This window comes from Ochotona princeps, chromosome 1, assembly GCF_030435755.1.
Source record: "Ochotona princeps isolate mOchPri1 chromosome 1, mOchPri1.hap1, whole genome shotgun sequence".
In the NCBI taxonomy this organism is placed as follows: domain Eukaryota; kingdom Metazoa; phylum Chordata; class Mammalia; order Lagomorpha; family Ochotonidae; genus Ochotona; species Ochotona princeps.
Window position 1 is genome coordinate 117,942,537 of NC_080832.1, and position 19,543 is coordinate 117,962,079.

Consider the following 19,543-nt stretch of genomic DNA (forward strand, 5'->3'; position numbering starts at 1 on the left):
GCCTGCTGAGAATAGTTATAATAATGCTGATAAAAAATGATTGAGCACCAAGAATAAAATAAATACTGATTGGTTGATAAGATGTTTTCACGTCCAAGGGCATTAGTTAAAAAGATCATTGTTCTTCATATATTAACTGTGGAAAAAAAAAACTTACATAGAATGAGATGTAGAATTAAAGAATATCCAAGAGAAGATGCTGGGTCTGAAAAGGCAAGGGATTACACAGTTTTCCATATGTACACTCACTTTTTTCCCCTCTACAGCACAGCAGATGACCACTTGGTTCACTGAGAATATCCTAATATTGAAAAAAAATGGAGAAGCAGTGCTGTGGCACAATAAGCTAAGCCTCTTCCTACAGCCCCGGCAATCCCTATGGACACCGGTTCTAATTTCAGCTGCTGCCTCAATCTCAGCCCCCTGCTCATGGGGAAGCAGCAAAGGATGGCCCCAGTCCTTGGTCCCTGCATCAGTGTGGGAGACCAGAAGAAATTCTTAGTTTCTGGGTTCAAATTGGCCCATCTCTGGCAATTATGATCATTTGGGAAGTGAGCTAGCAGATGGAGGATCTCTGTCTCTCCTCTCTGCGGCTCTGCCTTTTAAAGAAAAACAGATTTTGAAAAATATTGAAACTGATGAATTAAGATATAAGTCAGCTATATTTGCAATGTCCAAAAATTTTTTTCAAGCAGGATATGAAGTTTTTCCTTCAAATACTTTTCATGTGAAATCCATAGGTAATAAAAGTGATCCAGAATTAAGGGGTAGAAGGAAGTATGGCAAGTGATTGCAGAGTGTGGAATTTGAATCGTGAGAAGACCATGTTCTAAGTCACGTTCCAACCTTGCTCTTGTTCTCTTCCTAGTAGCTTCTTTGCTGCTCTCTTAATGTCCTTATTTCTCAGTGTGTAGATGAGCGGGTTGAGCATGGGAGTTATGAGTCCATAGAAAAGTGCAAGAAGTTTGCCCTTCAGTTTGGCTGAGTTGCTCTTCGGGGCCATATATGCATAACCGCTAATGGCAGAGCCATAGAACATAATCACCACCAGGAGATGAGACCCACAGGTGTTGAAGGCCTTCTTGCGACCCTCAGAAGTTTGGATCTTTGTGACTGCTCTGACAATGTTGATGTAAGAGAATAGAATTAATCCAACTGGGATAACCTTGATGACCACCACAGCTGCATACATCTCCACTTCATTGATCCATGTATCAACACATGACAACCGAAGCATAGCAGGGACCTCACAGAAGAAATTCTCCACTCGATATTGACCACAGCGAGGTAGCAAGAATGTCAACACAGTCTGCACCAAGGAGTTGCTGAAACCTGTCACCCAAGCTATTGCTGCCAGTTGCTGGCATAGCCGAGAATGCATGATGGCTGTGTAGTGGAGAGGCTTGCAGACAGCTGCGTAGCGATCAAAGGCCATGACTGAAAGAAGTACACATTCAGTGGACCCTAGACCAAGGAAGATGAAAAGTTGAGCTATGCATCCAATGTAGCTGATGTTTCTCTGGCGGCTCCGTATATTTATCAGCATTTGGGGCACAGTGGAGGTAGTATAGCAGAGGTCCAAAAAGGAGAGATTAGCCAGAAAGAAGTACATGGGTGTGTGGAGTCTTGGATCAAGACGGGACAAGATAATGATGGCTGAGTTCCCAAAAAGGGTCATTATATAGAAGATGGTAATGGCCACAAAAAGAACCATTTCTAGTTTAGGCCATTCTGAGAAGCCTACCAGAACAAAGCCATCAGGCTGATGGAACGTGCTATTGAATCTTCTCATCACTGTGACACTGGAAGTACCGATGCTAGAATTTTGGAAGACTGATGAGCTCATGTTTAGAATTGATATTGTCCTGTGAATATGTATGTCATGGAGAAACTGGAAAGGAGATGCTGAAACAAATGAAATCATTAATATACTTTATTACCTCAGTTAAAAAAGAACATTAACAGTTTTCTATCTGCATTTAACAGCCGTGTTCTCATCTATGATTTTTCACTTAATAATATTTCACTCAGAAAAGATTTTACAAAAATAAAGTCGGAAGAAAAAATATATATAAACAAAATATTTGTCATATAAAGATATGAGATCTGATAAGATTGAAGGATATGTGTACTCAATTGAAGTTTCATTAAATCTGCATTATACAAGTTTTCTGATGATATTCCTTTTAATTTCACTTATTTTCTTGCTGCTTTGTAATTCATTTTTTTATTAGAGAAGATAGAAATTGTTTTCCATGAAAGATACTGTTATTTAACAAAGGTAAATTATCCTTTCAGCTTATTTTATTTCTACTTTCTGTGTGTTGTAATTAAGTTAATATGAATAAAACTCCAAGGACCCCAGTCAATACACTCATGGAACTAATTTATGTTTATCTTTAGCCAAGAGATAATTAGTAGGTGTTAACAAGATTAAAAGTCATGGCACAAGAACAATGATTATTTTGCTTAACTCAAAAGTACATTTATAACAATGAACATATATTTGTATCAATTACCAAAAGCATAAAAATGGTTTGGTTTTTTTTTTGCTTGTGTGGATAGTGTCACTATTCTTTATTTACTCAGAACTTAAGTAACTAAGCTAGTATTATATATTATTTATTATATGATATATTACACTATATGTAATATATTATTCTACTATATGTCATAATATATATATATTGTTAAATTGTACCTTGTTTCATGGAAAAATATTATTTTTCAGTTTAATTTTTATATAAAAATGGGAAAAATATGAAGATTAAGAAAACATCCCTGATGTGTGTCCTGAATGTGACAGTTACTAAGCATATGGTTATTACACACTCACACACATACATTACTTATTTGCTTCACTTTTTAATATATAAAGTAAATACATAATCCAATGGGGAATATTCCATTCAAATTTTGAACTATATATAGTGCAAGGAATAAAAACGCTGCTATGAAAGCATCAGTTAAGATTTATACAATGATTCGGAGTGGAGTTTTAATGAGTACATTCTATATAGCATTAAAATATTTTCCTTTTAATTTTTATTTTACTTATTTGAAAGGCAGAGTTACAGAGACTGAGGAAGAGAGTCTCTGTCCTCTGGTTCACTTCCCAAATAGCTACCATGACTGGGACTGGACAAAGGCAAAGCCAGGAGCGAGAATGTTCTTCCTGGTCTGCTGTGTGGGCCTCCTCTGCTGCTTTCCCAGGCACATTCACAGGGAGCTGAGTCAGTAGTACAACAGCTAGAACTTGCATCAGTGTCTGCATGGGATGCTGGTGCCAAATGTTGCAGCTTAACCCACTATGCTACAATATCAGCCTGTAATAATTTTATTTTCCAGACAAAAATCTTACATAACTCATTTCATTAATCATTTTCTACAGAATTTTGGACAGTTTAAAGTGTTTTCAACTTATTTTGATTATTATTTTGTTTTAAAAGACTCACCATAAAATTGAATGTGTAGAACACAATGCTCTGAAATATATACACACGGGAAATTACTGGATATAGAGAATCACGTGTTCTACCTCACATAGCTACCATTTTTATCGGAGAAACAGCATCCATATGCGAGTATTTTTTCAAGAATATAAACTGTTACTAACTATAGTTGCCTTATACAGTAGAAGTCTTCAGCTTGTTCCCTCTGTCTGAAATTTGGTGTCTTCTCCAATCACCAATGCCTTTGGTAACCAACATTTCACTGTCTAGTTCTATCAGTTCAATTTTTAGTTTCCATGTGTGAGAGAGATCACATGGTACTAATTATTATGTGCCAGATTTATTTTATTTAATCCCCCAAACTCACTGTGTCTGTCTTGTAGGCAGGTCGTTGGACTTCACAATGGTTAGATGTCATTCCCACATTCGCAGCATTACTACATAGCAGCCTAAGGCTCCTAGTTTGCCACTGAAAATCTTGTGTGATTGAACTCTATTTAATGTAGACACTAGGATTACTGAGTAAACCTGTGGTGTAAACAGCTAAACAATCTCTTAATAATATATGGTTATGACATTAGATATTATTTGATAAAGACAACATCTATCATAGCCAGTTATCTGCAGGCCTTAATTAAACTCTTCTTTTTCTTGTACTAAGAGATGACAAACCACATAAGACAAAGCAGAATTGTTTCCTGGGAAAAAACAGGGAGCTGACTAGCTAGCAAAGCAATGAAACACTAAAATAAGTACAAAGTACAAACACTGGGAACAATGAAACATGGTGACAAAATTTAGAAATAACAATACCCTTAGGTCCAATTATTAAAATATTCTATTCAGTTAAAAAAATACAGCCACCAAACTAAGGTGCCAGAACCTCTCCAAATAGATAAAATGTTTCATAACCAAAAGTTTTAATCACAATGGAAAATCAAAATGAAGAAAGAGATGGTATTTTTAAACAGTCTTTCTTTACTGAGAAATTTCTATCGTGGGCCCGGTGCAATGGCATAGTGGTTAAAGTCCTCGCCTTGCATGGACAGGGATCCCATATGGGCGCCGGTTCTAATCCCGGCGGCCCTGCTTCCCTTCCAGCTCCCTGCTTGTGGCCTGGGAAAGCAGTCGAGTATGGCTCAAAGCCTTGGGACCCTGCACCCGCATGGGGAGACCCGGAAGAGCTCCTGGCTCCTGGCTTTGGATTGGCTCAGCTCCAGCCATTGTGGCTGCTTGGGGAGTGAACCATCGGAAGATCTTCCTCTCTGTCTCTCCTCTCTGTATATCCACCTTTCCAATAAAAATAAATAAATCTCAAAAAAAAAAAGAAATTTCTATTGTAAATATTCTAGATATACTCAGGTTTAGATAAATATTTTCATATTTTCATGATTCTCACACCTTTGTACATGGAACAGATATAATTTAAAATGTAAAATATCTTCCTAAAATTATTGAAATATATGTGAACATGTTAAAAAATATGAGAAAACATGCAACAAATATAATTGAAATTACCTCTGAGTTGGAAATTATTAATGATTTTCATTACGTAATTATGGTTTGCTTTTCAGAATTTTGTTTGAACAATTAGAAATTCATTTTACAATAGCAAATACTTGTGTTTTTAACAAGATAGCTTCTTCAACAAGTTCTAATTATTGAAGTATTGTCAAAGTATTTTCATTGTCATAGAAAGTAATTGATTTTTGTGCTTTAAGTCTTTTGTCTTGGGACTCATAAATAATACATTCAGACAAGTGCTTTCCGAGATCAAAGCCGCAAATGTCCCGCTAACATTATCTTATGTCCTTTGGCAATTGAGTCAAGTAATTGTCACATGGAGGTTATTACTGAGATTCTGTGAGTTTGTGGAAACAACACATAGTTGGACAAAACAAAAGGACTCATTAATAATTGATTGCTTTTCTTAGCTTGACGTCCTCTCCATAGTCGCTAAAATATTTTAGCTTATTTTAAAGACTTTTTTCTCTGATTTCTTTGTGGTTATCCATAAATATGCAGTTATTTGACAAGAAGCAATAAAAATTGAAAATTGAATTACGTTTGGTAGTCATACTGTCTTAAGATGTATATTGTTTGATATATAATCATTCATATTGAAATGTGTTTGAAACGAATATGATGGCAATCATTTTATGGAAAGAAGAAGTAATTCCATAGCGTTTGTGAACTTCTCCTTCCGCGTGGTCATTAGGACAGCATGGAAGAGCTTCGAGAGAGGATCATAAAGCAGAGCAAGACAGGACAGTGGAAATGAAGTCATCAAGGATGGAACTCATCTAATTCTAAATTCCTTACAGGGTCAAGTGTAACTTCTTTCTCTTCAGGAGACATTATTTACTACACATCTCAAGGGGAAAAGGAAAGCAGAAAGAAGCAGTCTTGCTTTAATGAGGTTTGCTGAAGAAAATGTTTGTAAAATGGCTTTTGTTATACCGGGACAGAAACCGATCACCTGTGCACAGGGGCCGTGCTAATCTCTGTCTCATTCCAGTTTTACTATATGTGCTGCTGAAGCAAGCACCAAAGGCTCATCATATTATAGAAGGTCTAAACTTAAGAGGTTTACCAAACAAATTGTATCCTGCTTCATCTGAACAAATGTCTCACAGCAGTCATTGAAAACAGTGTTCCTCACCTTTGAACAGCACAAAATGTCTTTTGGATGCAAAGCCACCCTTGGACAGACCAAAAGTGCAGATCCTTATTGCTCTGGCTTTTCTGTTTTATCAAGTGAATAGCAAGGCCTTCTCAGCTTTCAGCTCATCATGAGAAGACAAAGAAGTTGTCCCTGTCACCCCTCCGATTGTCAGGACTGCAAGTCCAGCCTTTTGACGGGTTTGTCCTTACCCTTGATTGTTATCAGCTGCTCTGATTTTTCTTCCAAAAGCTGTGTTTAGAAAATTCCACTTCAACCAGATTTTTCCTCTCTTGGACTCCCCTCCTCCAACATCCCGGTTTCTGTGGCACTAGATTGTTTTTATGAATGTCACTTTGCTCAAAAAGTAAATAAATAAAATGACTTTTTAAAGTCAGGGATTTAATTGAAAGCATGATGCCTGATCATATTACTCTTAGAAGATGTCTGTCTGTATCATGTAAACTACCTAACTCTAGTTTGAAAACAAACTCATCCAACAGGTAAGACGCATGTCAGAAAGCACTGCATATCCTTCTATTATCAAAATTGATTTGCAGTATTCTTAAATACACTGGTAATCCTTTTCAGATCAGAAAGTACAAATTCAAAAAGTTCATAGAAAAAGAAAATTGAAAGATAAATTTATTCTGTTACACAAAATTTTAAAACCTATGTATGGTGTTTTACACAATATATATATAAATTTTTTCATGGAAGTTTGAAAAATTCCACATATAACAAGTTATTACTCCTTTGTAAGCACAAAGACTCATGTTTAAGTGATTTCCAAAATCTCTAATTTTGTATCGAATTTCCTTCAATTTTGAATAAAGATCTGTTTTATGTCAATGTATAATTTTCCTCTTTTGTCAGCTAGTCTCACGATCAATTCTAAAACCAAAAAGTGAAAAACTGGACTAGGTGATGTAGTGCAGAGAGTCAAGCCACTGTTTGTGATATGATTCTGGCATCCCATCTCACCATATCAGAGTGTCGCTTTGAGTCCTGGCTGCTCTGCTTGCTAACCAATTACTCATGTACCTGTGAAAACAGCAGAAGATGGCCAAAAGCCTGTGTGCTTGCCACACATGTGGGAGACCAGTGTCCATAGATGCTGAATTCATCCTGGTCCGGTGCTGGTTGTTGCAGTTATCTTGGAAATGAATTGGTGGATGAAATATTTTACTCTCCTTCCTTGTCACTGCTTTTCCAATAAATACATAAACCTGAAAAATTATGAATGTATAAAAAATTTAAAGTTACCCAAACTATGCTCAATACCTTATTCACCTGTGTAGCTCAAATTTAAAATTCACTATTATTTTTTCTTCTTTAGAATTAAATATATTTTACTTTTTCTAAAGCTATTTTATATTTACATGCTGTAATTTCAACCACCTCTTCTGCTGTTATCTGAAGTTCCACCTTCCATAAGACATCGATCAAAATGTCAAATTGGCAAATGACAGTAGTTTAGGCAGAAATGTAGAAAGACATAAAAAGTGAATTTTCCCTTTTACAATCATCCTTGAGGAGTGGCTCAGTGTTCCTATTGTGTATGCCCCTTACCTTTCAGGTTTGCTCCATGTTCCGGGTGCTGAGCTGATGAGCTCAACAGTTCTTCGCAGCATTATTTAATCTCTGCATCTGAATCCCAGCACAATTTGACTACTCATTTTTATAACATATTTGAAAAAATATTGCACCTGGAATTTAGTTTTCCTTTACTCCTCAAGGGAAGAGAATGATTTTTTGATGGATTGTACTAGAAATTTTGGCCTTGGGAATCCAATTTCTCAGAGCAATTAAGCAGAACTCATGTAAATAGGAATGTGGGAAATACAAAACATTGCAAATTGCTAGCAGGCAAATGCATTCCACGTAATTCTTATATTTTTCTTTTCTTACTATAGAACACAGTTTCATATTTGATTCTTCTCTTGCTTGTTCACTGCTCCAATTATTTCCAAATTGACACTTAAAGGGTTGAACATTAATGATGCAGCTGGTGAAGTTGTCGCTTGGGACACCAATATCACATTGGAGTGCCAATTTGAGTTATGTCTACTTCTGATTCATCTCCAGCCAACTCATCCTGGGGAGGAAGTAGGTCATTCCTTAATGTCTGGGTCCCTGCAACCCATGTGTGAGACCCAGATGGAGTCCTAGGATCCTGCTTTGACTTGGCCTATCTTGGCTATTGTGGGCATTTGGCGGACAAATCAGGGAATATGTGTGTGTGTGTGTGTGTGTGTGTGTGTGTGTGAGAGACAGAGAGAGAGAGAGAGAGAGAGAGAGAGAGGAAGAGGGAGAGAGAGAGACAGAGACAGAGAGAGACTCTATGTCTTTCCTACACTGCTCTTTTAATATATGAAAACCTTTTTAAAAATTCAGATACTTGGTAGCCAGCACCATGGAATAGTAAGCTAGCCTCTGCCTGTGGTGCCAACATCCCACATTGTTTACCAGTTCATGTGCTGGTTGCTCTACTTCCCATATAGCTTCCTGCCAATAGCCTGGAAAAGCAACAGAAGATGGCCTAAGTCCATGAGATGCTATTCCCATGTAGAATACCTGGAAGAAGCTTCTAGCTCTTGGCTTTGGAGGGACTCAGCTCTAGGCATTGTGGCCACCTGGGGAGTGAAACAGCAGATGGAAGATTGCTGTCTCTCATTCTCTCTGTAACTCTGCCTTACAAATAAAGACAAAATAAATCTTAAAAAAAAAAAATCAGATTCTGGGCCCAGCACAATAGCATAGCGGTTAAAGTCCTTGCCTTGAAAGCACCAGGATCCTATATGGGCACCAGTTCTAATCCCAGCTGCTCCACTTCCCACCCAGCTCCCTGCTTGTGGCGTGGGAAAAGCAGTCGAGGATGGCCCAAGGCTTTGGGACCCTGTACCAGCGTGGGAGACCTGGAGGAAGAGGCTCCTGGCTTCAGATTGGCTCAGCTCCAGCCATTGCAGTCATTTGGGAGTGAACCATCGGATGGAAAATCTTACTTTCTGTCTCTCCTCCTCTCTGTATCCGCCTTTCCAATAAAAATAAATAAATCTAAAAAAAAATCAGATTCTTAAAGCAAATTACAACTTTCAGATAAAAACTTTCAATCATAATACTGTTAGAGATCTTTTATGAGATGTTTTTCTGAAGAATAAATATTTCTTTTACAGTTAGTGAGATTGTTGAAAAGAATCCATTCTTTTGGGGCCAGTACAATAGGCTAATTCTCCACCCTGTGGTGCCAGCCTAGTCGCAGCTGCTCCACTTCCCATCCAGCTTCCTGCTTATGTCCTGAGATGGCAGCTGAGGATGGCTCGATTCCTTGGTGCCCTCTACCCTCACAGGAAACCCAGAAGAAGCTCCTGACCTCTGGCTTCAGATCAGCTCAGCTCCAGCCACTGTGACCATACAAGGAGTGAGCCAGTGGATGAACGATCTCTCTTTGTTTCTCACTCTATAAGTAAAGTTGCCTTTGAAAATAAAAATAAATAAGTAGTTAATCTTTTTCAAAAAATCCATTCTTTTAATTTTGAATCATATCCTCTTGATAAAAATATAACCAACCCATGATTGTTAAAGTGAATATTCAATGCTTGTTTCATGCTAAATACTTTGTATTAAAGCTTACCATAAATGACATCATTTGGTTCTCCCCAGAATTTCACAAATATGATAAGTTTTCAATTTTTGGATTTTTTCTTGATTTAATAGTTTATAAATGGTGTTTTAAGGTCATTTAAATAGTACTACTAAGTTCTTATGAATTTAGTGTCCTATTTTTTGCACATTTCAAAAGTATTATTTACATAATTTTATTATAGTGTTTATATTACATAATATTCACACAATTTAAGTTCTATCTACTCGTTAACACAAATTACGGAGAATGTATAATGATACCTCCAGCTCTATTTTTGTTGTTAATTTTAAATGACAATGTCTATCTCTGTATACACATACATAATATATAAAGAAAATAGTGAAATAGAACTGATGAAGCCACTACAGACATAGGTAAGTCTGAGCAGTGGAGCAGGTAGCTTGCTCTCCTGGCCACGTGACTGTGGCTGGGAGAACCTGTGCCGCCAGGCTGCCTGCTGGGGACCCTAGCTTTCCATCTACTGCCGGCTGCTGGCTTGGGGGAGGGTCCTGGGCTTGTGGGTGGCCAGAGCTTCAACTGGCACCTGACTCTGCCTGCTGGTCACCTGGCTTCAAGCTTTGGGGTCTTGGGGATATCAATTACTATATAAGGACATCCATGGATAAGACCATTGTAGGTGAGGAATGAATCCTGAGGGACACTCAACAACAAAGCTACCGTACTTGCAGGTAAGCAAAGGGACTGAGACCTGGTGGTTTCAAGGGGAGAGATTAGAAGATTTGTATGGATCAGACTCATTCACCAGCCCATATGAGATTCCTGAGGTGGGCTTGTTAGCACAGAGCATCACTGACCACCACACTCTACCCCCACATGAAAGCTATGGCTGGGGCCTGTCTAGCAGAGCTGGATCTTAGTACCTGATTGAGTGTCAGAACAGGGATGGCTCACATTAGGCAGGGCCTTTACACTAAGCAGCACGCGAGAGAACCAGGTCAGGGGGTAGATTCTGTGAAGGATGAGTGGGCCCAACCCTGTGGAAATACAAGTCCTGTTCATTAGCTCAAGATTTGGGGTGGTGATGGACTGAACTAGGTGTGAACATAGAACCCACCAACATTCACAGGTACTGCGTCTGAGAACAGGCTGGGCAGGTCCAAGCTGCAGCACCTGCATGTGCATCCTAAAACAGGCTGTGGGCAGACAGCCCACAACATCCTCTAGCTTATACTAAGGCCAAGATGGAGGGGCAGGCTATACTGGACAAGGGCCTAGCACCTGTTGGCACATGTGAGATCTGGGTCTGGGAGTGGGCCAAATGGGGGAACCTGGGAAATTCCCTTACTGGGTCATAGCTCCCACTGGTGAACACGTGGTCCCAAACTAGGGGTTGGGTAAACTGGCCATAGCCTAATCCATTGGCAAGTGTGTGGGTTGGTTTGGAAGGGGGCAGACTGGGCAGGGTCAATCAAACTTTAGCCCACTGGCAAGTGCAGAAACCAGGCTGAAGTACAGGTTATGCTGGGCTAGGGTATCACACCTACTGGTATACATGAGCCAGGGATGGGAGCAGACTGAACAGGGCCAGGTTGCTGCACCCACCAGCGAGATTTGGGACTGGGAGCTGGCTGGGCCAGGCCAGGCTGCATCATCTGAAGGCAAAGATTAAGATGGATGAGGGGCTATGCCAGGTTGGGTCAGAGCAACCACTAGCATATGCAAGATCTGTAGAGGGGAACAGACCTGGTTGAGGAGCTAAGGGGACATCCTGAATGGGGTGTGATTCCCATTGGTGAGTGCAAGGACCAGGATGGGTACTGTGGTCTGGTCTGGTTATTGCTGCAGGGTAACTTGGAATGGGTGTGGACTAGGTCTAGGATGTGCCAGACTGGGCTAGACTCCAGCAACTACTGGTGCTTGTGAGAACCATGGCAATTGAAGGACTGGCTAGGCTAGGTCTCTGCTCCTGCTGAGCCATATGTGAGCTGTGTCTGGGTGCGCACCAAGCTCGGCTTGCCCATAGCAACCAACAACAAGAACTGGAATGGGTCTAGGGCTGGCCCATGGATCCACCAGTGTGTACAAGATCTGGCATTGGGAGAGATCCTGTTGGAGGAACTTGGGTAACTCCTCTGTCAGGACACACTCCCTGAAGGTGAATGCAAGAACCAAAGCAGGCAGCAGCCCAGACCAGCAAAAATATGATACCCACCAGATTACATCTGGCTCAGGTTGGGGGAAGGCCAGGCTGGGTCAGTTCATATCACCCCTGGCGAATCTGAGTGCCAGAATGGAGTGTGGGTCAGGCTGGGTTGGGACGCAATACCAGCCAGTCCACTTAGGGCAGGGACTGGAGGGCAAGCAAGGCTGGGCTAGGCTGTAGACCCCACCAGTGTGAACTGGAATTTGGGGTGGGCCAGGCCTGGCCAGACTATAGCACCCACTAGCAAATACAAGGTGAGGCAGGCTGTGCCAGACTGGGTTGCAACACCCAACCAGCAAATGTGGGCCACTGCTCTCACTGATGAGCATGAGAGATGGGATGGGGACAGATCAGGCTGGGCAGAGTCACAACATCTGATGGCCTACATGGATCAGGGAAAGGCCAGGCTGGGCTGACTGTACCTCCTGGTACATGCATAAGCCAGCGAGGATGTGGGTGGGTTGGGCTTTGCTGCAGCATCATTTGGCAGATGCCAGCACAGGGGGCAAATTCTGTCAGGCTCAGGAATGGCTAGACAGATGGGGGCATGCGCTGGTACCAGTGGGGCTGATTGGGATGAATTGGGCTTCAATGTCCATGGACAAGAATGAGAGCCAAATGGGATATGTGACAGATGGGACCAGTCAGCTGTACATAATGGCAAACACAGGAACCAGGGTAGGGGGCAGGCCTGGTGGGGGTTGTTGTGGGTCACCCACACTATTCTGCAGCTCCCACTAGTTTGTGTGAAGGCCAAGTATGTGGTGGGCAGGATCAGGCTGGACTCCAACACCCAGTGGTTTGTGTAAAACACAGGACTGGAGACAGAACTGACCCAGCAATTGCAACTACCAGTGTGTGCATAGGCTGATTTAGGTGATGGACTGTGCTGGACCCTGTATTGGCAAACATACACAAGAATCAGGTTTGGGATGGCCTGAGATGAGGCTTCTTTGGTGATTTCCTACCAACTGAATCACTGGACTCAGAACCCCAATCACAAAGAGAATTTCAGGTTCCATAGTCTGACCATGGAGTGTGTGTGTCAGAGCTGGACCTCTTCAGTTGCTCAGATGAAGCAGTGGACAGCATATCCAAATGCACATGGAGGATAAGGCAGTACGTTGGAGGACATCTGGTAACATAGCAGAGGACAGAACAAATTGATCAACTACTCCAACCAAGCATTGGCAGTACATATCTGGACAGATGGAGACTCTAAGTTAGACCATAGCAGCCAGTGAATTCTGGAGAGATCTAATTGTGTTTGGAGTGGTGGGATCAACAGCAATTCAGGAATGTTGGGCTATCAAGATCTCTTGAGAACTTCATGGCATTGTAAATTGTTCTTTTTCTTCCTGTTGTTGATTTTGTATTGTGCCTTTTCATTTAAGGGGATGTATAGTAACTGTGTAATGGTTCCAAAACATTAAAAAAGATAGAATTATGCCAAGCTCATTAGGATATTCTGTCCAGCATTATTCAGATCATAACACCAAAGAAAAACACAATACAAATAGAAAACTACAGATTTGATCATGATGTATGACCTTTTTACATAGTGCTTAATTTAGTATGTTAGTGATTTATTATTTAAAATTGTTAAGCTAAAAAGTTTGCATCTGTATTTATCACTTTTACATAAAAAATAAAACAATTTATGAACTAAATACATTAAAGAATCACATATCATGATCAAAGAAGGGATCTGTTCAACAATTTCAAATCAATAAAAATCATAAATTACATGAAAGGAATAAAAATAAAAAACTATATGATCATCTCAACAGATGCAAAGAAAGCATTTAATATGATTCAACATTTTTCATGGTAAACAAATGGCAATCCAAAATCAGGAGTCAGGAATCAAGAGCTTTTTCTGGGTCTCCCACACAGATACAGTGTCCCAAGGCTTTCAGCTATCCTCTACTGCTTTCCCAGACCATATTCAGGGAGCTGGATGGGAAGTGGAGCAACTGGATTATGAATTGGTACCCAAATGGGATCCAGGTTCTTTGTAAGGTTTAGTTGTTGCGGTAACGTGTTAGGCCTGAGAAATATGTTTAAGAAGCATTAGGGAAAACATATAATATTTGTCCATGGGACTGGATTGGTTCACTGAGCATAATACTTGAAGCATTATGATGCAGTTAAGTAGCAGAATGTTATACTTGCAGTCATTTCTAACAGTCTACACTACTGTAACAATATGGGGAAAATTGTAGAAGAGGAAATTATAGATAGAGGAAGAAGATGGAAAGGGGGAACCTTATCTCTATTTACTGTATCGTCGAAGATAATAATAATAACAAAGAAAATTTCCTGTAATGCAACAAAAGCAGTATTTCATATCTTACTTAATTTTTTTTTCCAAGGAGAGACTTCAGTCACTTAGCTACTTGGCCACTCACTGGAGAAGGGAATTACTAGATCCTGGGTCTAAATGGTTGCCAGTGTCTGATGATGTGGGAACTCCCTAAGTATGCTTTGATGACTTCCTGGCATCTGAAAATGAAAGAAGACATGCGATCAAATTTTCACGGACTTTGATTGTGAATAATCAAGTAATTGCTTTGTTGCTTTTCTTAGAGAATAACACTATAGGTAATTGAACTCCATGAACTACCATGTAATTCAGCTGAAACTTTCTAATAGCTTCAAATAACAGTGGGAGAAATAAAAATCCAAAACGACGTAACCCCTGGAGATAGGAAGACAGAGGGATTCTGAACACAGCAACTCCATTCCACTTTATAATGACTCCCTGTGGGTCATGCACTGTGCTCTATTGAATGACTGCTTTAAAAAGGCTCCCTTGCTCTTTGACTTTAACTTTGGGTGAGAAGTTTCCCCAGTTGCTTAGAAGGATAGCAGAGACCAATGCAATAGCCTATTAATTCCTCAGAAATAAGTGATTGACAGTAGACAGAAATACAATCGGATACTTCTGTAATTCCAACGCATGCTGCCATTTCCCATGTTCTTAATCTTTTGTATATACAGCCAAAAGATAAATAACCAAATAATTAAATGGAAATCAGGGTGACTGCCCCTTAGTATTCACATTGATATTTGGAGAAGAAGATAATCAAAATATGGATGATCAGAACCTTTGAATTATTTTCCTAACGATTTATAGTTGGCAAATTTTGTGCTTTCACAAACAGCTGTAGAGCATGTCATGGTCATCACCACTGCCTTCCATGGCGTGTGCTACCTAGAAGTGGGAATTATAAATAGAACTGGATATAGAACTCAAGCACTTCCAAGCACTCATAGGAAATACGGGCTTCCAACCAACATCGCAACATGAGACCAAACACCTAACCCCTGTATATAGTGTGTAATCAATTAGTTTCCTCTCCTTTTTTTTTTTTTTAAAAAAAAGATTAATTTATTTGAAAAGATGTGTGTTTGTGTGAGTGAGAGAGAGAGAGAGTGTGTGTGTGTCTTTCATCTACTTGTTCGTTTCTCAAACAGCCACGATGGTCAGGACTTAACCAGGGTGACACCAGCAGTCAGGATCTCTATCCAGGTCTCTCACACCAGTGAAGTATAATCACTTGGATACTTTTCCACTCCTCCCTCAAGCACATCAACAGGGAGCTGGTTTGGAAATGGAGTCCCCAAAACTCACACTGATGCTCATTTGGGAAGCCTATGTTGTTCGTCATAGCCTAAGCCTATATTTGCCATGCATCAGGGCTACAAGTTGCAATATAAATAGTGAACTTTTTCTGCTTAACTTTTTTCTGTTAACACAAACCTGAAAAACATTCTGCAGTTCATTTTTGGTTTTATATTACCACTTAACAGATCAATTTATATTCCAGTAGTAGCTAATGAAATCATTCATTTTTTAAAATTTCATCAAATATTAAACAATGTGTTCACAAAATTCCATCTGTGGCTTATGTTCAACACATATGACATTTGATGGAAGGAAAGAAAGCTCAAATCCAAATAGGACATGGGTGTCAGTGTTTTATAAATCAGAGTTTAATAATTTCAGTGCTAGATAATAGTATCACTCCCATCTCCAACCCCTACAACTAACGTCTCCAGACATTGTCAAATATGTCCTGGAAGGCAAAATTGCCCTTTGCTGATAATAACTGCTAAAATCAAAGCACATTGTTGTACCAAGCATCATGTTTTGTTATATGAGAGCTAGTCTACTGATTGGCATAAGGTTAGTAAAAATCAATCATTAGGGTGCACAAAATATAGGAGTTCACAAACTCACAAATACTAACAAGCACACACAAGTATGCTTGACAAAATGACTTAATGTGTTCTTGTGTTTTATTATATATGATTTTAAAATTTTCTTTTATTTTAAAGATATTTTTTATTGGAGTGGCAGATACACAGAGAGGAGGAGAGACAGAGAGAAAGATCTTCCAGCCGCTGGTTCACTCCCCAAGTGACCCCAACAGCTAGAGCTAAGCTGATCCAAATCCAGGAGCCAGGAACTTCTCAATGTAATATAAGTCAAAATGACCTTTTATCTTATAAAATTTTTATTTATAATTTTTTATAATTTTTATTTATATATTTTATTTTTATTTTATAAAAAGTCATTTTGACTTATATTACACTGTTTTCAAAGCACTACTATTTCACTTAAAAGCAATTTTTATAAACAAAAGGCATTTTAAATATGTATCTTAAAATATTAATCATGAGGAAATGGGAATGCAAAATAAAAGGTCAGGAATTCAAATAGCATTTCCCTCTACAAAATGATATCTGATATTTAGACACAGGATTATGTGATCCAAGGTTCTTCCAACTACTGGCACAGGATCCACGCTGCTTTCATTATTTTCTCAAAAAAATAAAAAGTCCTTTTTTCACCATCTGTTTTTATCATAGTTCAACACCAGATGGTGCCATGAGATAATGAAACTTAAATACATTCTTCACTGTCACAAACAAGTCTGAATCATATTCAAAAATTTTTGGCTTAATGGATGAAATTTCCCCTAATTTTCTTCCTCTGGCAAGTCTTCCTGTTGCCCTATTATAAATAATAGTAACGATTTCCATATAAAAGTATTATCTTGTATTTCTATGACTTAACCATATCAGACCAGTGGCAGAATGACAGGAATTTAAGCTATTTGTCTTGCACCTGTGCTTTCTGGTATTCGAAATTTATTTTTTTCTAAACTTCTGTATGTATAAAAACTGGTTCTGGATTTTCCAGTTGATGTAATATGGAAAAGATGGGTCCCAAGGTTCAAAATGTTGAACTATGGGGTCCAACTCTGAAAAGTCACCACCGTATGTCACCACCATATCCCAAAGCTGCTATTTCAAGAGATATGCAAATTTAGGGCTCAAGATTTGGTGTATGCTCATGTGAACAAAAATAAATAAATAAATAAATAAGAGAATAGATCTGGTTTTGTAATAATAGAGCGACATTGCAGTACGATTGCTGAGTAATTGCTCTTAAACCTGCAGGAGGTTCTTAGCACACACTACAAAAAGCAAATCCTGAGGCAAGAGGAAAGCACTGATGGTTGTAGTTGGAAGATGCAAGACAATCATTAGTAATTGTTTAAGTTTCTTCTTCCATAAGGTTTTGAAACTTTCATTTTATATGAAAGACAGAGAAAGAGAATCAGAGAGAGCAGAGATGTTTTCCTTCTGGTCCATTCCCCAAATGCCTGGCCACAGCAACCAGCACTGGGCCAGTCTGAAGACCAGAGCCCGGAGCTCAATCTGGATCTCCCAAGTAAGTGTCAGGGACTCACGCGTGTAAGTTGTCACTTCCTGTCTCCCAAGACATGCATTAACAGGAAGTTGGAAACTGGGAGAACGAGAAAGTGAATCCAGGCATTCCATATGGAATGTGGCAATCTCAAGCAACCTCTTAACCCTGTGCTAAACTCACACTCCTTTCTTGTAATTTAGATACTAACGTTCCTACTGTTTATTTTCTAAATGCAAAGATGCTTGATTTTATTCTGGAAACATTTCATACGATTATGTTTAAGTACTTCCTACATTTTCACCAAGTAATTTGTGTTGCTGTTTATGTCCCTTTCAAAGATTTTTTAAATTATGATCAAATTATGAAGAACTTACCAGAAATGTCCATATTTTGACTTATTCACCACATTCACTCTGTTATACTTACATCTGTTTCATTTTCTCCAACTGTAATAGCCAAGTCCATCATTATTTGCGTTTTTTTTATTCATTGATTACATTGTATTATTTGTGTTTTTTATACTGAAAAGTTGGTTTGATTTTTCTTGTTCAAATGCTGCTTATCTTTATTGCATTTACTGTTTCGTATTCTTTTTTTGTTTGTCTTTGTTTTTGTTTTTTCCTTTTTCTTTATTGATTACATTGCATTATGTGACACAGTTTTATAGGCACTGGGATTCCCACCACCCCTCCCGAAACCCTCCCCCCATGGTGGATTCCTCCACCTTGTTGCATTATCACAGTTCAGATTCAGTTGAGATTCTTTCATTGCAAGCATTTACCAAGCATAAAGTCCAGTATCTTATTGTACAGATAAGTTCAACGGTTTCTTGGGGAGACCATCTCTGGTCTGAAGGTAGAGCCGGCAGAGTATCATCCCGATCAATTAAAAGCCCCATCATAACATCAGTAACAATTTATAACGTTATGGAATTAATTGACATAGTATTGAGTAACCAATATGTTAAAAGAAAAAAGAATGCAAGTTCTGAACCACATCCTGTGACTTCTTCATTGACATTTCAATTATTAGTTTGCATACAACCGGGTTCTATAGATTACTATTCAGCTGTCTCGTGTCTGTTTTAATTTTAGTATTTAGCAATTTATAGCGTTGAAGCATGATTTTGCTGAACTTGGCTGTTTTTCAGGTGGTCTAGGCTGGTATATAACTAACAAGACATATGTCAACAGTTTAGGTACAGAACAGTTTTAGGAGGGGTGTGCAAAGAAATCTTCAATACCCCAGTGAGGAGTAACCAATCTTTGTGTCCCGCCTAGTAAGGTTTAAGTGCATCCCTGCTGACCGTTTCCTGTCTGATTCTAAGCTTTACTTGTTGTTCTCTATCTATTCTAGATTTTTTTGTTTGTTTTGAGGGATTTGAGGGGTTTCTGGAGCATCCTGATGGTCATTGCCAGGGAGGGTTGGGGACCCAAAGTCGGAACCAGGCAAGGACTAGAGAAAGCTCCTCTCCCTAGTCCCAAAGGAAGTTTACTGTTCTTTTGTTTCTGCTGACCACTCAGGGCTCCTGGTTGTTGTTCCTATGACCTTGGATCCTGTAAGGCAGGATTTGGACTTCTTCCATCCCCTGTGGTAGATCCAAATGGGGCTGGGTGACCTCAGAGTTCTCGGCCTCCGAAGGAACTCCAATTCCCTTGGTCTTCTTGGAGTTAGGATGTAGTCCTCGGTGCTCGTACTTATAGTCTTTGGAGAGGATCCAGGAGTCTTCAGGGTTGGGATACAAGCCTCCTCCTGTCCGCCTGCTCCACTCTGGGGTACCCCCCCGCTCCATGCGTATGACCTGCTGTTAAGAGGTTGTCAGGATTGCTCCTGATTCCCCCCATGTGCCTTTGTAGTTTTGCTATTGTCTAATGCTGATTCGAGTCTATTGTCT

At 39.4% G+C, this 19,543-nt stretch overlaps 1 protein-coding gene across 1 annotated transcript; it reads right to left on the bottom strand.

Annotated features, from left to right (window-relative positions):
* Positions 1 to 829: 829 nt before the first annotated feature.
* On the bottom strand, positions 830 to 1,792 carry LOC101522436 (putative olfactory receptor 2B8). Its single transcript, XM_004598431.2, has one exon. The coding sequence runs from the start codon at positions 1,790 to 1,792 to the stop codon at positions 830 to 832; it is 963 nt and encodes a 320-aa protein (XP_004598488.2).
* Positions 1,793 to 19,543: the final 17,751 nt, after the last annotated feature.

Bases quoted from the DNA above. Each gene is read 5' to 3' on its own strand.
- LOC101522436 (XM_004598431.2), bottom strand. From the start codon at position 1,792: ATGAGAAGATTCAATAGCACGTTCCATCAGCCTGATGGCTTTGTTCTG.